At 42.5% G+C, this 20,129-nt stretch overlaps 2 protein-coding genes across 2 annotated transcripts in view; both read left to right on the top strand.

Annotated features, from left to right (window-relative positions):
* The first annotated feature begins 1,628 nt into the window (after window positions 1–1,628).
* LOC130839626 (RAD52 motif-containing protein 1-like) lies at window positions 1,629–11,284 on the top strand. Its single transcript, XM_057713856.1, has 5 exons — window positions 1,629–1,747; window positions 2,538–2,649; window positions 3,016–3,188; window positions 9,674–9,757; window positions 11,188–11,284. The coding sequence occupies exons 1-5, from the start codon at window positions 1,629–1,631 to the stop codon at window positions 11,282–11,284; spliced, it is 585 nt and encodes a 194-aa protein (XP_057569839.1).
* Window positions 11,285–11,502: 218 nt separating this feature from the next.
* The window catches only part of LOC130840910 (leucine-rich repeat-containing protein 37B-like), a 51,293-nt gene continuing 42,666 nt past the window's right edge, over window positions 11,503–20,129 (top strand). Inside the window, exons 1-4 of the mRNA XM_057716932.1 lie at window positions 11,503–12,005; window positions 13,587–13,902; window positions 14,287–14,977; window positions 17,331–17,402. Coding sequence (XP_057572915.1) covers window positions 11,622–12,005; window positions 13,587–13,902; window positions 14,287–14,977; window positions 17,331–17,402 — 1,463 coding nt within the window. The 5' untranslated portion in view covers window positions 11,503–11,621. The remainder of the gene's footprint in view (window positions 12,006–13,586; window positions 13,903–14,286; window positions 14,978–17,330; window positions 17,403–20,129) is intronic.

The following is a 20,129-nucleotide window of genomic DNA, read 5'->3' as shown; positions in this document are numbered from 1 at the left end:
AGGAATTCCCCCCATTCCTTTTTCAAGGAACTTTTTGATTCCTCTGAATAAGTAAGTGAGGCTTAGATTTCCCCAAACTTTCACTTTATAATTGTATGTCTTCTCTGATTGGCTTCTTGGTCTGGCTACTGCGTCCTGACCTTGCTGCCTAGTCTTACCCGTATTTCTTCACTCCCTGATTTAACCTTGATTGAATTAGAGAACTCTCCTCCGCTGTGACTCCAGGTACACTTACCTCCTGCTTCTGTACCTGTTTAACACTCTTCAGTCCTGGCTCTACTCCCCGTGATTCAAGTGATTTGCTGTCAGACATTCTTGAATTTGCAAACTATGATCTGCCTGCTTCTAGTCTGCAACCATTTCACATAACCACTCGGATATTACAGATGGTACTGGAGAGACTGTGAAACAGTTACTTGGTATCAGTAGTGAGGAGTGAGTTGTTTTTCTTCTATTGGACATTAAACCATTGTGTAAGCTTAGGTTTTGAGATTTTCACAGCATAAAGCCTCTCCCTGATAGAGTAATGAAGGAAATGTTCTACAAGTTACTATATAGTTGAGAGGAAAGGGCATTGGTATTAGATTTCTTTGTTTAATGCAGAGCCTTAGGTTACTACCCCTCCCCTGAAATTGTTACCTTGTTTAATTATGTGTTCTTTTATCCATTGGCAAGGATACATAGTTCTTATCTTTTTCCCCTGTGTTTTTTATAAATACAGAACAGAGAATGACATCTTAAAATGAAGAAAAGGCCTAATGTATCAGTTTTTCTTAGTAGCACCAAAGGGAAATGTTTGCCAGCAACAACTGTGGCAAGGTTATATCCTCGATGTCAACTGTCTCTACTACCCAGGGACTCAGAGCCCTCGTGAAGCTTCCTAATATCCAGGACAGCTCCATTATAACTCACTGTACAGGGCCTAGCCTCCCGTGTGACACTCAACATTTAAAAATTAGTCTTCATTTTTCCCTCCCAGCAGGCAGCTTCAACTGGAGAAAGTCTTTTCATTTTCTTCTTTACTCATTCATTGATCAACCCAGTCAACAGACCATCAGTGCCAAGAACGATGCTTGTTTCTGGTAACAAGGAAAGAAGAAGATATGGTTCCTTCAAGCACCTAACGAGCTCATAAACTAGTGATAGAGGAAGATGCACACACAAATCAATAAAAAATTAATAATGCTTTGACTTTATATTATTTGAATTTATGAATATATTTATATCCTGCACCCTGTTTAAAGTGGAAATAGACATTTAAAAAGAACTACTGATTGTAAAATATTCACAGTAATGGGTAAGTTATTAAGAGAATTAACACTGGAAATATTGGCACTCTCAAAGAAGCTTGTTGATATTGTGTATAAAATAGACAACTGATGGGCACATGCTGTATAGCACAGGGAACTCTACCTAATGCACTAGGTAACTTAATGGAGGGAATTCCACAAGGGAGGGGATATCTGTGTGTGTATGGCTGAGTCATTTTGTTGTGCAGTGGAGGCTAACACAATATTGTACAGCCACCATACACCCTAAAAATTAATTTGAAGATTAAAAAAAAGAAGCTTGTTAATGCAGGGGAACCTGTAATTCTTTTGGTTGCTTATATTAAGCTTTATAGAGGTATGTGTATTCCTTCTTCTAACTGGGGTCAGCGACTTAGGGCGGGGAGCTACAGATTAAGGTCCTACTTCAGTGGCAGGTCCATCTTATCTCCTCTTCAGGTCACATTCTTACGCACGAGGTGCGGGATGAGACGTCTAAGACAGTTTCCTGCCTTTGCTTACCCACAGCCCTGTAATAGGCTTCCACTGGCTTCCTTGGTTGCTTTCATCATCACTTTCACCACCAGAGGTCAGGGAAACCTTCTGATTAATCAGGGGCCCTGCAGAACACTTTATGACATATATCAAAGCAAGGTCCTTTTTGACCCACCTCCTAGAATCATGGAAATAAAATCAAAAATAAACAGATGGGACTTAATCAAATTTAAAAGCTTTTGTACAGCGAAAGAAACCATAAACAAGACAAGAAGACAACCCTCAGAATGGGAGAAAATACTTGCCAACGAAGCAACTGACAAAGGATTAATCTCCAAAATATATAAGCAGCTCATGCAGTGTAATACCAAAAAAGCAAATAACCCAGTCCACAAATGGGCAGAAGACCTAAATAGACATTTCTCCAAAGGAGACATGCAGATGGCTAACAAACACATGAAAAGATGCTCAACATCACTAATCATTAGAGAAATGCAAGTCAAAGCCACGAGGTATCACCTCACACCGATCAGAATGGCCATCATCAAACAATCTGGAAGCAACAAATGTTGGAGAGGGTGTGGAGAAAAGGGAACTCTCCTGCACTGTTGGTGGGAATGTAAGCTGGTACAGCCACTGTGGAAAACAATTTGGAAGTTCCTTAAAAAACTCAAAATGAAACTGCCATATGACCAAGTAATCCCACTCCTGGGCATATACCCAGAGAAAACCATAATCTAAAAAGAAACATGTACCATAATGTTCATGTCTCAGCACCAGACATAAAGTGGTTCAACACAGTGCCCTTGCCCTGAACAGCTCCAGATGCCAAGAATTGTCCAATTACTACTTTGGTTTCAGTGGGTGGTCAAAAAGGATCATCAAGGTAAACTCTGTAGATTTTCTGTGGCTAACGAGACTCCTTTCACCATTGAACTCCCAGGCTTTAGCTAGAATAGAACTGGGCTGTGGAGAGAGATGTGAGAGGCTTCCGCATGGAAGTATCTGAGCATTGGCCTGCCACCTAGAATTAGAGATAATCTCCACGACTTGGGTGGTGGTGTCCATCATTTTCTCCAGTATTTGTATGGTATATACTAAAAAAATAGTTGTCCATATCTAGTCATTCATTTGCAGGTCTCACTGGATTTTGAAGCTGTAGGACACCTCAACTGGGGATTGCTTGAGTGTAGTTTTTATTTGTAACAACAGAATATTTTGAAGTCTTTTCTTTAATTCAAAATCCTAACAGCTTCAGGATCTTTCTGACCTTGAAGAAAGGAAAGATGAAGATCCTGTGGGACCACTTCGGAAGCAAAGCCTGAAGTTCTCCTGTGCTTTAGAGGTGGTGTTGCCACCCTGTGAGTGCAGGAGTCCTGGAGTTGGCATGGCTGAGGAAACTTTGGATACGTTGGAGGAAGGTCTGTTCCAGTATCTGTCTGTGGGGGTGTGAAGGGGTGATATTTCTCTTTTTTCCTTTCTGAAACTCCCCTTTTCCGGCACATCATCACCTTTGCTAAGCAACTAAAGCCCTGGGCAGAGTTTTTCTGCCTGGCAATATAGATCTTTATCTTAGGCAATAGCTGACAGCACCTTAAACTTTAGAATCTTAGAACTGATTGTCTGCCAAGAAACTTAGGAGGAGGGAAAATTAGGGGTTTTGTTTTGATTTGGTTAATAATTTGTTTTGTGCTAAAATAGTCCTTCAAATGCAGATGTCTTGTGGTCTTCAGTTATCCCAACAAAATCATTGTCTAAAGATTTAAATAAACTCTTGTGTAAATGTTCAATCCAATGTCTCGTGTAGAAGGGCTTGAGTGGAAAAAGTCAAATGTAGGTCCTTAGAAAGTGGTTTCCAAGTGGTGCTGAATGTTTTCCTAGAATTCATGGCACTTGGGCTAAGGGTTTTAAGTCAGAGGCAGGGCTTTTAGCAGATGGAGTGGAGGAGGCTCCACCATCTACCTGAGTGGGTGATGAGGCCAGATCATCTGCACTACCACACAATCTGCCTCACTGTGTGAGTCCAGCCCTTAATGCACAGGAGAGCAGGGTCTGTAGGAATATAGCTTCAGCTTGTCCATTTGAAATCTGTGAGTAATGTGAGCTGTGTGCCACGTTGTTGACTTGCGTCTCCAATCTAGCATTTCAGGAACTTCCAGAATAGATCTGAGCAAGAACAATGTGCCCTGCCGGGATACACCTCCAGCAGAGCCATTCAACCGTACTGTTGTGTTGTGTCTGCTCTTAATCGCTAAGATGAGGATCTAAGAATCACAGGTGCATTTTATTTATGTATGTATGTATGTATGGGCTGCATTGGGTCTTCGTTGATGCACATGGGCTTTCTCTACTTGCTGTGAGTGGGGCTACTCTTCATTGTGGTACGTGGCTCTTCATTCTAGTGGCTTCTCTTGCTGCAGAGCACGGGCTCTAGGCGCGCAGGCTTAATAGTTGTGGCACACAGGCTTAGCTGTTCCATGGCATGTGAGATCTTCCTGGACTGGGTATAGAACCCGTGTCCCCTACATTGGCAGGCGGATCCCCTTTTGTTTTTCTTTTTTTACCTCTTTATTGGAGTATAATTGCTTTACACTGTTGTGCCAGTTTCTGCTGTACACCAAAGTGATATATCCCCATATCCCCTCCTTCCCAAGACTCCTCCTACCGTCCCTATCCCACCCCTCTAAGTCATCACCAGTGATCGAGTTTGTCTCCCTGTGGTATGCTGCAGCCTCCCACTAGTTATCTGTTTTACATTTGGTAGTGTGTATATGTCAATGCTACCTTCTCACTTGGTCCCAGCTTCCCCGCATCCTCAAGTCTGTTCTCTACATCTGCATCTTTATTCTTGTTCTGCCATTTGGTTCATCAGTACCATTTTTTAGATTCCATATATATGCATTAGCAGGTATTTGTTTTTCTCTTTCTGACTTACCTCACCCTGTACAACAGACTCTAGGTCCATCCACCTCACTACAAATAACTCAATCTTGTTCCTTTTTATGGCTGAGTAATAGTCCATTGTATATGTGTGCCACATCTTCTTTATCCATTCATCTGTTGATGGGCATTTAGGTTGCTTCCATGTCCTGGCTATTGTAAATAGTGCTGCAGTGAACATTGTGGTACATGTATATTTTTGGATTATGGTTTTCTCACGGCATATGCCCAGTAGTGGGATTACTGGATCATGTGGTAGTTCTATTTTTCATTTTTTTAATTTTATTTATTTATTTATTATTTTTTGGGGGGGTACACCAAGTTCAATCATCTGTTTTTATACACATATCCCCGTATTCCCCCCCTTCCTTGGCTCCCCCCCTCCGATTCCCCCCCACCCTCCCCACCCCAGTCCTCTAAGGCATCTTCCATCCTCGAGTTGGATTCCCTTTGTTATACAACAACTTCCCACTGACTATCTATTTTACAGTTGGTAGTATATATATGTCTGTGCTACTCTCTCGCTTCATCTCAGCTTCCCCTTCACCCCCCGCCTCCTCCCAAACCTTGAGTTCTCCAGTCCATTCTCTGTATCTGCATCCTTGTTCTTGTCACTGAGTTCACCAGTACCATTTTTAGATTCCATATATGTGAGTTAGCATACAATATTTGTCTTTCTCTTTCTGACTTACTTCACTCTGTATGACAGACTCTAGGTCTATCCACCTCATGACATATAGCTCCATCTCATCCCTTTTTATAGCTGAGTAATATTCCATTGTATGTATATGCCACAAATTCTTTATCCATTCATTTGCTGATGGGCATTTAGGTTGCTTCCATGTCCTGGCTATTGTAAATAGTGCTGCAATAAATTTTATGGTACAAGTTTCTTTTGGGATTATGGTTTTCTTTGGGTATATGCCCAGGAGTGGGATGACTGGATCATACGGTAGTTCTATTTGTAGTTTTTTAAGGAACCTCCAAATAGTTTTCCGTAATGGCTGTACCAACTTACATTCCCACCAACAGTGCAGGAGAGTTCCCTTTTCTCCACACCCTCTCCAACATTTGTTGTTTCCAGATTTTGTGATGATGGCCATTCTGACTGGTGTGAGGTGATACCTCCTTGTGGCTTTGACTTGCATTTCTCTGATGATGAGTGATGTTGAGCATCTTTTCATGTATTTGTTAGCCATCTGCATGTCTTCTTTGGAGAAATGTCTGTTTAGGTCTTCCACCCATTTGTGGATTGCGGTGTTTGCTTTTTTCATATTGAGCTGAATGAGCTGCTTATATATTTTGGAGAATAATCCTTTGTCAGTTGCTTTGTTGGCAAATATTTTCTCCTATCCTGAGGGTTGTCTTCTTGTCTTGTTTATGGTTTCCTTTGCCGTGCAAAAGCTTTTAAGTTTCATTAGGTCCCATTTGTTTATTTTTGTTTTTATTTCCATTATTCTAGGTGGTGGGTCAACAAGGATCTTGTTTTGATTTATGTCATAGAGTGTTCTGCCTGTGTTTTCCTCTAAAAGTTATATAGTGTCTGGCCCTACATTTAGATCTTTAATCCATTTTGAGTTTACTTTTGTGTACAGTGTTAGGAAGTGTTCTAATTTCATTCTTTTACATGTAGCTGTCCAATTTTCCCAGCAGAACTTATTGAAGAGGCTGTCTTTTCTCCATTGTATATTCTTGCCTCCTTTGTCAATGAGAAGGTGCCCATATGTGCATAGCTTTTCTCTGGGTTCTCTGTTCTGTTCCATTGATGTATATTTCTGTTTTTGTGTCAGTACCATACTGTCTTGACCACTGTAGCCTTGTAGTGTAGTCTGAAGTCAGGGAGCCTGATTCCTCCAGCTCTGTATTTCCTTCTCAAGACTGCTGTGGCTATTCAGGGTCTTTTGTGTTTCCAAAAAAATCTGGCAGGCAGATTCTTAACCAAGGCGCCACCAGGGAAGTCCCTGTTTTCTTGTTGCAGGGTATATTCGATTATGTTTTTGGAATCAGTTTAATTTCAGTTTTCATTTGTGATATATTGGGTGAATATGATTCTCACATAATAATCAGCTGCATTTTTGTGAGCCTTGAAAGTGGTCATGCTATTGAATAGCATTGATTGTGTTCCCTATTGAGTTATACAGTGGTGAGAATGTCACAGGCTGTGCCCAAAGGACACTTTATGATTAGCAGACTCCCAGAATAGAATTGCTCCCCTGCGTCACAACCCTGCAGGCTGAGAGACTGAGAAATCCTAGCTAGGGTGTTAGAAACTTACTTGCTTGTAAGAGTTGACCCTGGATTGGTCTTAGCCTTCCAGCCTGGACAGTCCTTCCAGGGAAGTTTGACTTCCCTGGTCATCAGGCAGAATCTCCATCAGCTGTCAACTCCGTGTAACAGCCTTTGAGAACCAAACTAAATGTTTGGGTTGTTTGGCTGTCCCTAGTATGCAAAGCTATTCTTTATATGCACTCAAAACTCCTTAGACCAAAAAGCCTGGTGGCTGTAGTTTGCCTTGAGGGAAGCTATATTGTCCAAAGGGTACATGGGCCAGTTTCCTCCAGTAGAGTGTTCAAGTGCGCATGCTCTCTCTCTCCAAAGCTTTGTTCATTGCATCTGATCGAATTTTGGTCCCAAGTAGTAGACACTTGCCTTGCTTTTAACATGAAGTATCTATTATAGTCCAGTGGTATCTATCCCAGGTTTGAACTCACTTTGTCCCCCACCTAATGCCTTCCTATTTAATCATATTGTGACTGAACATTTCTGTTTCCACAGCTTTTACTTCCTATGTCATTATTCCTTTGTTCTTATTTCTAAGATCATAAAGGTTTTTGAAACAAAGTTGGTACACCTTATATAGTTTTTCACAAATAATTATGATTAAAAACTGAAGTGTCACAAACAGATGGAGGGACATACCATGTTCCTGGATTGGAAGAATCAACATCGTGAAAATGTCTGTACTACCCAAAGCAATTTACAGATTCAATGCAATCCCGATCAAATTACCAATGGCATTTTTCACAGAACTAGAGCAAGAAATCTTACGATTTGTATGGAAACGCAAAAGACCCCGAATAGCCAAAGCAATCTTGAGAAGGAAAAATGTAGTTGGTGGAATCAGGCTTCCTGACTTCAAACTATACTACAAGGCCATAGTGATCAAGACAGTATGGTACTGGCACAAAAATAGAAAGGAAGATCAATGGAATAGAATAGAGAACTCAGAAGTAAGCCCAAACACATATGGGCACCTTATCTTTGACAAAGGAGGCACGAGTATACAATGGAAAAAAGACAGCCTCTTCAATAAGTGGTGCTGGGAAAATTGGACAGCAACATGTAAAAGAATGAAATTAGAACACTTCCTAACACCATACACAAAAAGAAACTCCAAATGGATTAAAGACCTACATGTAAGGCCAGACTCTATAAAACTCCTAGAGGAAAACATAGGCAGAACACTCTTTGACATACATCAAAGCAACATCCTTTTTGACCCACTTCCTAGAATCATGGAAATAAAATCAAGAATCAACACATGGGACCTCATGAAACTTAAAAGCTTTTGCACAGCAAAAGAAACCATAAACAAGACTAAAAGGCAACCCTCAGAATGGGAAAAAATAATTGCCTATGAAACAACGGACAAAGGATTAACCTCCAAAATATACAAGCAGCTCATGCAGCTTCATACCAAAAAAGCAAATAACCCAATCCACAAATGGGCAGAAGACCTAAATAGACATTTCTCCAAAGAAGACATACAGATGGCCAACAAACACATGAAAAGATGCTCAACATCACTCATCATCAGAGAAATGCAAGTCAAAGCCACAATGAGGTATCACCTCACACCAATCAGAATGGCCATCATCACAAAGTCTGGAAACAACAAATGTTGGAGAGGGTGTGGAGAAAAGGGAACTCTCCTGCACTGTTGGTGGGACTGTAAGTTGGTACAGCCACTATGGAAAACAATTTGGAGGTTCCTTAAAAAACTACAAATAGAACTACCATATGACCCAGTAATCCCACTGCTGGGCATATACCCAAAGAAAACCATAATCCCAAAAGAAACGTGTACCATAATGTTTATTGCAGCACTCTTTACAATAGCCAGGACATGGAAGCAACCTAAATGCCCATCAACAAATGAATGGATACAGAAGATGTGGCATATATATACAATGGAATATTACTCAGCTATAAAAAGGGATGAGATGGAGCTATAAAAAGGGATGAGATGGAGCTATATGTAATGAGGTGGATAGAACTACAATCTGTCATACATAGTGAAGTAAGTCAGAAAGAGAAGGACAAATATTGTATGCTAACTCACATATACGGAATCTAAAAATGGTACTGATGAACTCAGTGACAAGAACAAGGACGCAGATACAGAGAATGGACTGGAGAACTCGAGGTACGGGAGGGGGCGGGGGGTGAAGGGGAAACGGAGAAGAAGCGAGAGAGTAGCACAGACATATATATACTACCAACTGTAAAATAGTCAGTGGGAAGTTGTTGTATAACAGAGGGAGTCCAACTCGAGGATGGAAGATGCCTTAGAGGACTGGAGCAGGGAGGGTGGGGGGGACTCGAGGTGGGGGCGTCAAGGAAGGGAGGGAATATGGGGATATGTGTATAAAAACAGTTGATTGAACCTGGTGTACCCCCCCCCCCCAAAAAATTAAAAAGTTAAACATGGAAAAAAAAAAAAATTCAGACTTAAAAAAAAAAAAAAACAGTTGATTGAACCTGGTGTACCCCCCCCCCCAAAAAAAATAGATAGACAAAAAAAAAAAAAAAACTGAAGTGTCAGATACGGGAACTTCTAGGAAAATGCTCTTATTTTTGGCCTTTAGAAATCAAAAGAATGTCTAGTTCTTGGGTGCTACCACTGTATACAGGAAGTTTTAGAACAAGAACATTTCTGAATTGATCCTTGTTAACTTTATTTCGGAAAGTGGTAAAATAGCTGTGGCATATACACCCTGTGAAGAGAACGCAGATGCTAGAACTGAAGAGGAACTACAGGATTTAATTCAAATGTGTGGAGATAAAAGCTCAAGGGGTACAGTGTAGCCATAATTCAAAACAACCAGCAGGATATGGAAGACTTTGGCATGTCTACTCAGCTCTATCATCCTTAGGAACATTTGAAACTCTGAAAGTGCTTTTGAGGCAGGGAGTTTCTAGGACTTTTCCTGAAGTCCTGAGCCTTGTATCTGATGACTTATTTGAAACTCCGAGAGCAGATTGAGAGCCATTAGTGTACTTCTACAGTTGTGGACAGAGAAGCACAGGCCTTTTAGAACTCCCCTCAAACAGAATTGCAGGGATTTTGGAACAAAGGAACTATGGCCTTAAGTAACTATGCTACAGTGTTTGAAAGCTATTAATGCCTTTCAAGTAAGGTGTATTACCCAGATCTTAGCATCTCATATATATCATGTGTGAATATTTTGCAGAAGAACCTTTCTGTAATCCAATTATATGGAAACCTCGAATTAGGGATTCAGTTGTCAATGTAGTTTGTAAAAGAAAACATTAATGTACTGCATGTAGGATTTTCATGAAAAAGGAGCAAAAAATGTCTTTCATGCCCTTGAGAACTTAATTTGGCAGATTTGTGATTATGTAACTCACCCAAATGTTGCAAAGTTTGTTTTGAAGGGAAGAGAGTAGAGAAAGAAAAGGTGGTTATATTCTGAAAAATGTAAAACTTTCCTGTGCAAAATGCTTATTTTAATTCAGTTTAAATCAAGTCAGTCAAGGAAACTTCAAACGTATCCATGTTTGGGCTTTAAGAAATCCAGCTTCCTGTGAAACACGAGAAGAAAGGATTCAATATTGATGCTAAAGGTTTCAGAACCTGCTAATAACAACAGACCTGTTCCTACATGAGGCCCATGTTGGAATCAATTCCACTTAAAAACCATTATGTGCTAGACACTGGGAATAAGATGAAGCTCTTTGTGTCTTGGAGTGTAGATGTTAGAGGTTGTGACAGACAGTTAAAAAGGACTAAACTTAAATAGATTATTAAAAGGATGGAAGAAAATCAACTGGGTGCTAGTAATTTTCTCGAAATTTTTTAACATGCTAACTTTAACATCCTCAGTGTCGTCTCCATGTGTGCACACAGGGCAGACCTCTGAAAAGTGACACTGTCAGGTTTTCTCGACTAATGGCTATGTTGAGACAAGGTGGGATGGGGGGAGTCCATGCTAATGTAAAGGGCCATTTGCTTGGTTTTTGACTCTCTTTCCCAGGATGAATTGCTCACCTGCTCCATACCCCTCCTACAGAAATGGTGGAGTCATCACTGATTCAGTGGTAACCGCTAATAATAGAGTGGTGAATTAATAATCCGACATAGAGACTGAGAGTTTCAAGGAAATGGCAGAATTTTAGAGTCTCTAATTGTAAGGTATGTTGCCCTCCTGCCACCCTAACTGGTGCTCATTTTGCGGGTCAGCTACTTTTCTTGTCAGCGATGTGGCCAAGGGGAGGAAGAATGTCTCTCAGACTGGAGCTTTGAGGAGGAAGCGTTCAAATTGCCAGATCTGGACTAGCACTTTTGAATTTCCCAGAATGCCAGGCCCTGTGGCTTCCTTGGGAAGCTCCACATCCTTCCCAGCCCCTCCCCACACCCCTGGGCTGCCCAAATCCTGCCTCATGGTGCAGGGCTGGTCAGGGGGGTTGGGGAGATGACCCAGCAGGAGGGAATTGTTGCCTTTGCTAGAGGAAGGATGGTTTGCACCCTGGTGACTCTGGGAAAAAGGCTTCCTCTGGTTGCTCAGATTGGATCTCCGCCGGAACCTAGTGAAGGTGGTGGAACTAAAGGTGTCATAAATAAAGGGTGGGTCGTGAGGCAGGGGAGGGGCGCCTGTGTGTCTCGGAACTCTCATAATGCTTTGGCTTCTGCTCAGAGTGCAGCGCCCGTGCCCCACTGGCCTGGGTCGCTGTGCCCGGGAGCCTCCGCATAGCATGTCCCCAATGCGCCTCTGGTTCCCATGGCTTGTCTTCATGTGGCAACCATTGTGGCTTCTGGCCCAGGCAGCTCAGCCTCTAGAGTGGGCCCTGGACCCTGTCCAGTGGACCTCCGACCCCCCGGGGCTGACCGAGCCTTGGTCTCCACACTCCTCAGACCCCCCTCCCGAATCGCCCTATGCGATTACACCCCCGGCAGACTCCGGGGGCTTTAATGACTTGTCCTCCTCTCAAGACCAGATGCTGGCGCTGCCTCATCACGAGTTGACTGAGACTTTGGTTCCACACCCAAACCCGGATTCAGCTAGAGAGCTGCTCGCAGGGCCAGATCAGTTTGCTGTTCCACGTCAGGATCTGAGTGACAAGGTAACCCAGCAGCAAAAGCTCCCAGCAGCAGCTCCATTGCTGGACTGGGAACAGAATCAGGGCTTGGTTCTGCCTTTTCGACACAAAAGTAAGACTAAAACCACAGGTCTAGATCAGGCTGAAGGTCACCAGTCATTTGAAATACTTGTTCCTCCTCCAGGTAGTAAGAGCTCAAAACCAACGAAGTTTATTGTTTCAGCCCCAAACCTGAAGAAGGATCTAGTTCAGCATCGACAGCTTGCTAAAGTTGTTGTTGGAAGTACAGGCCAGTTAGAAAATGAAATTCAGGGTCTAGAACAGCAGTTGCAGGGTGATTATGTAGCTTCCGGTATGGATACCATTTATCCTGAGGAGAGCCTGCCTATGGATTTTCTGGGGAACTCAGAGCAACCTCCGGAGCCCCCTGAGGAGGCTGAAATTTCTGCATCCCAGCAAGAGGCCCAACTTCGTCATCCAGAGACCCCTGAGGAGGTTGAATCTTTTTCACCCCAGGCAGAGGTCCAGGATGAAACTGCAGAGCCCACTGAAGAGGTAAAACCACCTCCACTCCATCAGGAGCCTCTGTTTCAGCCTCTAGAGCTCCCTCGGGAGTTTGAACCTTCCCTACGCCATCAAGAGACCCCAACTCAAGCTCCAGGATACCCTACCGAGTATGTACTTGAAAGTCCAGTGAGTGAGGAGGGAGCATCCCTACCTGGCATTCAGCATCATGCTCATTCAAACGTTCCCAGTGTCACACTTAAACCTCTGGATTTGGAACTGACCATCACTCCAGAGGCCACTACGGAAGCTGAATTTCCTACAGCTCAGCAGGAGGCCCTGGCTCCACCTCCCGAGCATCCTGAGGAGACAGAATCTCCTCCAACCCAGCAGGAGACCCCAGGTCAGCCTCTAGAGCCTCTTGAGGAAGCTGAGCCTTCTCCAAGTGAACAGGAGCCACCAACTCAGCCTTCTGAGCTTAGTGAGGAAGCTGAACACTTTCCAACCCAGCATGAGACCCCAGCTCAGCCTGCAGAGTCTGTTGGAGAAGCTGAAACTTCTCCAACTCAGGAGGAAGCCTCAGCTCCGTTTCCAGCAGAGACAGAACCTTTTGCAACGCTGCAGGAGCAACCACCTCAGGCTCCAGAGCCTTCTGCAGGGGAGGTGGAACCTTCTCCAACTCAACAGGTACAGCCAGCTCAGCCTCCAGAGCCTCATGAAATGACCGTTTCACCCCCAAGTCACCATCAGGTTCAGCATTCAAACGTATCCAATATCACCATCAAACCTGCAGATGTGGAGCTTAGCATAACAGCAGAACCCACTCCAGAGGTGGGACCTTCTCCAACTCAGCACAAGCCTTCAACTCAGCCCTCAGTGCCCCTTAATAGTGCAGAATTTCCCACAGCCCAGCACGAGGCCCCCACGCTGCCTCCACAGCCACCTGAGGAGGTTGAACCTTTGCCAGCCCAATCTATAGACGCTGTTACACCTAATAAACTTTCAGCACAAGAGGAGACCCCAGCTCAGACTCCAGAGCTCTCTAATGCAATTGTAGTTCTCTCCCCAGAGCATCATGTGACAACGGTTCCTCCTCTAGGTCAGGATCAAGCTCAGCTTCTGCAGCGGCCCACTGTCACTGTTAAACCTGTGGATCTTGCACTTGCCGTAACTCCAGCATTCACTAACGAGGTTGAAAGTTCTCCATCCCAACAAGAAGCCTCAGCCCAGTTCACAGTGTCCCCTGAGCAGGTGAAACCTTTGTCAGTCCAGCAAGAGGTTTCAGATCAGCCTCCAACCGCCTCTGAAAATGTTGAACCTTCTCCAGTCCAGCAGGAGCCCCCAACTCAGCCTCCAGAGGCCTCTACAGATGTTGCAGCTCCACCTTCACTACCTAATGAAGTGACAGTCTCACCTCTAAGTCCTGGTGAAGCTCAACATCCAGTGTTGCCTAATATCACAGCTAAACCCTTGGATCTGGCGGTTGTTTTAACTCTAGAACCCACTGAAGAGGTGGAACATCCTGCAGTGCAGCAGGAGGCCCCAGCTCAGTCCCTGGTTCCCCAGGGGGGCTCAAATATACCTCCTGAGCCCCCTAAGGAGGTGGTACCTTCTGCCACACAACAGGAGCTTCAGGCTCAGGCATCAGAGCCCCCTACAGAGGTGGAACCATTGCCAGTCCAGCCTACCACAGAGGCTGAACATTCCACAGTCCTGCAGCAGAGTGCAGTTCCAGCAGCATCCCCCGAAGTGACACTTCCAAGTCCAGAGCAGGTTCAGCTTCCACATCCAGCCTTGACTGAGGTCACAGTTCAACCTTTGGACCTGGAAACTACGTTAACTCCAGAATCCAGTATGGAGGCTGAACCTTCTCCAACCGTGCAGCAGCCCCAAGCTCAGCCTCCAGGGGAAGTTGTAGCTCAGTCTCCATCGCATCCCGAGGTGCCGGTTCCAGCACCAGATCAGGCTCATGCTGAGCCTCCAACATCACCCACGGTCACAGTGAAACCTTTGGACCTGGGACTTACCATAACTTCAGAGCCTGCTATGGAGTCTGGATATTCTACAGCCCTGCCGCAAACTCCAGCCCCACCTCCCAAACACCCTGAGGTGACGCTTGCACAGCCAACCCTGACTCAAGTCACAGTTCCACCTGTGGACCTGGGACGTACCATTTCTCAGCAACCAAGTCCATCTGAGACAGTTCTTTTTCCTTCATCTCAGGTTTCAGTATCCACAGGTCTTCCTGGTATAAACTATACCCCCCAAAAGAAGCAAGCAGAACAGAATGCCACCATGGACATCAACATCTGTGAGCTCTGTACCTGCGAAGATGAGACGCTGTCCTGTGTGGGTCTCAGCCCAAAGCAGAAGCTCCACAGAGTGCCTGAGCCACAGCCCAACACCTACAAGGGCATCTTCACCACCGTGTAAGAATCCCTTTCCTCATTTCTTCTCTTCATCCTGCCTGACATGGCAGCCTTTCTTCGAGGTCTTCCTGGGTCTTCCTGATCTTCCCAACCCATGTTGGTTGACTTTCCGTTTCTACCTTTTGTTTGTCAATGTTGCTTATCTTCATTCTCCTTCTTGCTATTGTTCCCTCTTCTCCAGGTTTCTACTTATCATTGCCCTTATTCTTTTTCCTTCTCCATTTTTTACTCCAGTATTTAACTCCTTAACATTGACTCTTCTCCCACCTTTGCTGCATCCTCTTTACAGCAACATGTGCCTCTCCCCACCTCGTTGGTGGTAATGCCACAGAGTGGTTAAGAGTGAGATTCCGGAGCCAGGCCGCCTGGGTTTGAACCCAGGTCTGTCGTTGATTAGCTTTGTGACTCCATGTCCTCATCTGTAAAGTGGGGACTGTGGCGGTCATCATCTCATAGCATTGCCGTGAGATTTAGGTGCGTTAATACAGGTAAAGCTCTTATATCCGTGCCTAGCATATATTTTAGTGTTAGCTCTTACTATTATTGACTCTCTCAGTTATATCTCAAAGTCATATTCGTTTCCTAGCTTTCTATTTATAGCACCCATTCTGTGCCCACCCCAGGGCCAAGTACTGTTGAAGCCACAGAAGTCCAGCATTGTCTCCAGAACATGACAATGCCAAGTGGGAAGAAAGGGGATGTGCCTTAAAAGGCAGGTTATATATACTAAAGTATTAAAAGAGATACAGATAGGTGCTGTAATTCACCAGAACCTGTAATCACTGAGGTGTGGGGGTCACAGAAATCTGCATGGATAGGCTAAAACTTTAGCTGGGACGTGAAGATTGGGTATGATTTTCTAGAGAAAAAACAGGGAGTACAGTGTAGGCAAAGGTGTGAGTGCAGGGATGATCAGGGTTTAGTAGATCCGTCTGGCTGTAAAGAATGGGGTTAGGCAGCAGTGCAAGATATGATTTTCAAAAACCTTGGCTCTCCGCAATGGGGGTTTGAAAGTTATGCTCTAATATATGGGGGGCCACTGAAAGTTTTCAAGCCAGAGAGACAAATGATTAGAACGAGAGGATGATTTTAGATTCCGTATGTAGAGTGATCTAGAGGGGAAAGCTTGATTCAGGGAGACCAAATAACATGCTCTAGCAAAATCTAGGAGTAAAGTGAGAAGGGGCTGAATTAGAATGGTTGAGATGGGAGTAGAAAAAAAATTCTGAGAGCACTACAGAGGAAGAACTGACAAGATGTAGTAACTGACTAGAGTTGGAGGATTGGGTATACAGGAAAGAGGAAAATCACATGTGTTGATGGGCAGAATGATGGTGGTGTAACTGGAAATACAGCAGTGGGGAAGGAGAGTCAGTTTGAGGGAGATGAGTTCAGTTTTAGGCATCTATTACTGGTGAGGAGAAAGCACCCAGAAGGCTCTGTTTGAGTGGAAATGTCCCTTAGGCTGATGGGCAGAGAGGTACCTGTTTTGACTTCTTTCTGAGCCCCCTGAAGAATGTGCATATAGACTGAATAGTTTCATTGTTGCTGAGGGAAGAGGGCAAAGCTAAAGGTAAAGATTCAAAGCCATCTGCTGAATGAGTGGTTGAAACTGAACCTCTGACATTTTAACAGCTTCTCTTGAACATGTCTAATTCTCAGGTACATTCTCTTAAAAAAAAAAAGTCACAGAATTATATAGGATGAGATGTGAAAATTGTACCCCATCTTCCCACCACCAATAAGGTAACTCCTGTTACTATTTTGATGGTGTCCTTCCTTCCAACCTCTTTCCTTTGCGTTTGTTCCCCTGATGAGGTGATAATTTTACTCCTTGCTCAGTGCTTTGTGCTTTTCTCTATGCAATATGTCTAAGAGATGTTTTCATATTAGTCCTTCTAAGTTCTAACTGCCCTTATCCTTCCAACACGTGGAGTGAGTCTGAGGCCACTAAGCAAATCTTTGCTATTGCCTGGCATAGGATTTCTTTATATTTATCTGCTGATATTGATCAGTGTTTGCCATTTTTCTCATTGATTGGTAGGAGTCATTTTAGACACATAAGTGATTTTGGGGAAAAAAAGACTTACATTCAAAGCAACTGGCATTATGTATCCAAGAAATTGGACAGAGAGGAAGTTCAGGTTCTGAGGAGAGGCCGCATTGTTTGTGCCAGGGGCCTCACGTTAGGTCTTTATTAATTGTGCACACTGGGCAGCTGAGAAGCTGTGGGAATGAGAAAACTGGTCTCTTCTGCATTTGAATATTCCCCACAAGGTGGCCATGATTCTTTTACTTATTCTCCTCATTCTTTTCCTGCCGACTCAAGGATGTGAACTGTGTTTCTTCACAGAAATTTCCAAGGAAACTCTATTTCTCACATTGATGAAAATGTGTGGAAGGCATACCGTTGGACTGAGACACTGTGAGTATATTCTGTCCAGATATGAATACAAAGAGCTAACTGCATTGTAAGACCCTTCTTGGTCCAGAATTTTGAGGTCAATAGCTGTGAGAAAAGGTATTTTCCCCTCCATATCCTAAAGCAACCTACTGATTGAACTTCTGTGTTTATTTAGGAAATTAAATTTGGCAGGCCTTCTTTAAAATCAGTAAAAGCCAATTTAACGTCCTTTTCCATTATACAAGTAATACATTATATTCTCAATATGTAAAAATGAAATAACAGGTATAGTGAAAACCCTCCTTGTGCCCTAATCCCCCACCCGTGCGACTTTGAGTTTAGTGTATATCCTTGCAGACTCTTCCATATATTTGAGTAAATGCATATTTAAGGTAAGAACATAGGTTTGCCATGTGATTTTATTTTATTTTTTACATAAATGATAATCTCCTGCAACTTGACTTTCACTTCATGCTGTGTCTTAGGAGGGTGAGTCAAAAATTATCCATTCTCTGGTGATAGAATTTCTACAGCCAGAGTGCAGATAATTTTTGACTCACCTTGCTAGATTTCTTTCCTTCCTGGTACATAGGTGGTTACCCATTCATTTAACCTCCTGCATGGTATTCCATAGTGTGAATGTATCACAGTTTAATACTGCCCCCCTTGAAGGATGTTTAGATCATGTCCAGTTTTCTTGTTACTGCATCGATGCAGTTACTGTCCTTGTACCTGCATCTTTGTGAACCTGGTCAAATATTTCTGCAGAATCGTTATCTAAAACTGGGATTGTTGGTGTGAAGACTCTGCAGATATAAAATTTTCATTGCCCTCAAAAAGGCTGAGTCAGCTTAAGCGCCAGTCAACATTCTGTGATGACTTTCATTTCCCCACACCCTTTCACCACTGATAGTCTCTCTTTTTTTTTTTTTCTTTCTTTCTTTCTTTTTTTTTATTGCTGATCTGATGGGTGACTAAAAAGGGTCCCATCTGAATTTGAATTTTTCTGATTACTTGTGAATTTAAATATTTTGTATGTTTACTGAACATTTCTATCTTATCCCTGAATTGTCTGTCCTTTGCCCTTTTATCTGTTACTATTTTTTATATCCATTTGTAGAAAAAGTCAGTTTAGATACACAAGTGAATTTGGAAAAACACGTTCAAAGTAATTTTTCATGACAGTTTGTGGTCATATCATTAGTTCAACTTGAATAGACAAGTCATACATGACTTCTGAATTAATAATAAAAGACCTAACAGTCAACCTAAGAATAGGGTTTATGACAGCTCTTAAAGAGGTGCCCCCTTAGTCTGATATCTTATTGGATATTAGAGGAAAAAAATGATACTAGCAGACAATTTTTTTAATTTACAGATTTCCTAAATACTATCTGTAGTTTATATTTCCCATGATAGCATCTAAGCTGGAGATTTTATTTCCCAAAGTTGTAAGAAAAATGAAAGTCATTTGGCACAAGAAATAGATAACTTAGTTTCCTCTGGGGAGTGGAGGTGGGGTAGTAGACTGAGGGACAGAGGTAAGACAAGAAGTTTGGATCATGTGCTATATATTTTTGGAATTTTGAGCCATGTGAATATATATTACATATTTTTTAAAAATAAATTGAAATTAAAAATTAATTTTTTAAAAAGCATGTGTTTGGGAAGTGATACACTATAACATGAGTCTGGTAAGGTTTGAAGATTTCTAAGTCAGTTTGAGGTTTATACCTTGTAAGCAGAGGTTCCTAACTTGGGTTCAATGATTCCCCAAGGCAGAATTTCTTAACCTTCCCTCCTACTCACCCATGTACATCTCTCTGATGATCTGAAGAAGCTTATGTTCTTGGGATCTTGTTTTGAAATGTATAATAAGTTAAAATATATAGAAAAACAAAGCAAACTAATTATATTGAAATAGTTTTCAGAATATTTTTAAAGTTTGTGATATACTAATAAATATGCTCTTAACACATTAAATAACAGGATATGGTGGTAGGTCTTATAAATATTATAGCTCCAAGGTAGTGATGAGAATAAATGGTGTTTGGAGATATCTGTAACATATACGTGGTAGCAGATGATCTGTGATTTCCACTGGGGACCAAATTAACTATACTGCTGATCTTGTGTGATGTGTTGCCTACATTCAAAATGGAAGGAAATGCTGATTTTAGATAGAGATTTGTGAAAATTGAGATGTAATTTTGTTTCTCATCCAAGTTCTGCCCTCTGGATTCAGTCCACTCTGTTCATAGACTTCTGCCCTAAAAGGATCATCCACAGATGGAAATTGCATGCACACTTTTGCATGTGTTCAAGAGAGTGCAGTTTTCTAGGGATAGGAACCATTGCTTTTATGAAATTCTCAAAGGATTCTTGTCTCAGAAGATTGAGTCACAAATGTAGGGGAGAAGAATGACATTTCTTTTCCTATTCTTATCTTCATGAGTGATGCTAAGTGGTTGACTTGTTTTAAATGAAAGTATCTGATAGTTAAATAAAAGTACCTGTCACTTTCTGAATTCATTCAATAGATATTTTTGGAGTATCTAGTACATGCCAGCAACTGTTTTACATGCTAGGGATACAGGCCCAAGAATAAACCAGCCTAAGTATCCCAGTTCTCAGGGGGTTTACAAATATATAAAAATAAGTATATAAGTATAATAAATAGATAGATATAATTTCAAGTATTGATAAATACTTTGGAGAGAAGGAAAGTAGGGGAAGGAGAGGAAATCA

The sequence above is a fragment of the Hippopotamus amphibius genome, chromosome 17, assembly GCF_030028045.1.
Source record: "Hippopotamus amphibius kiboko isolate mHipAmp2 chromosome 17, mHipAmp2.hap2, whole genome shotgun sequence".
Classification (NCBI taxonomy): domain Eukaryota; kingdom Metazoa; phylum Chordata; class Mammalia; order Artiodactyla; family Hippopotamidae; genus Hippopotamus; species Hippopotamus amphibius.
Note: the sequence above shows the minus strand (reverse complement) of the source record. Positions and strands in the feature narration are given on the sequence as shown.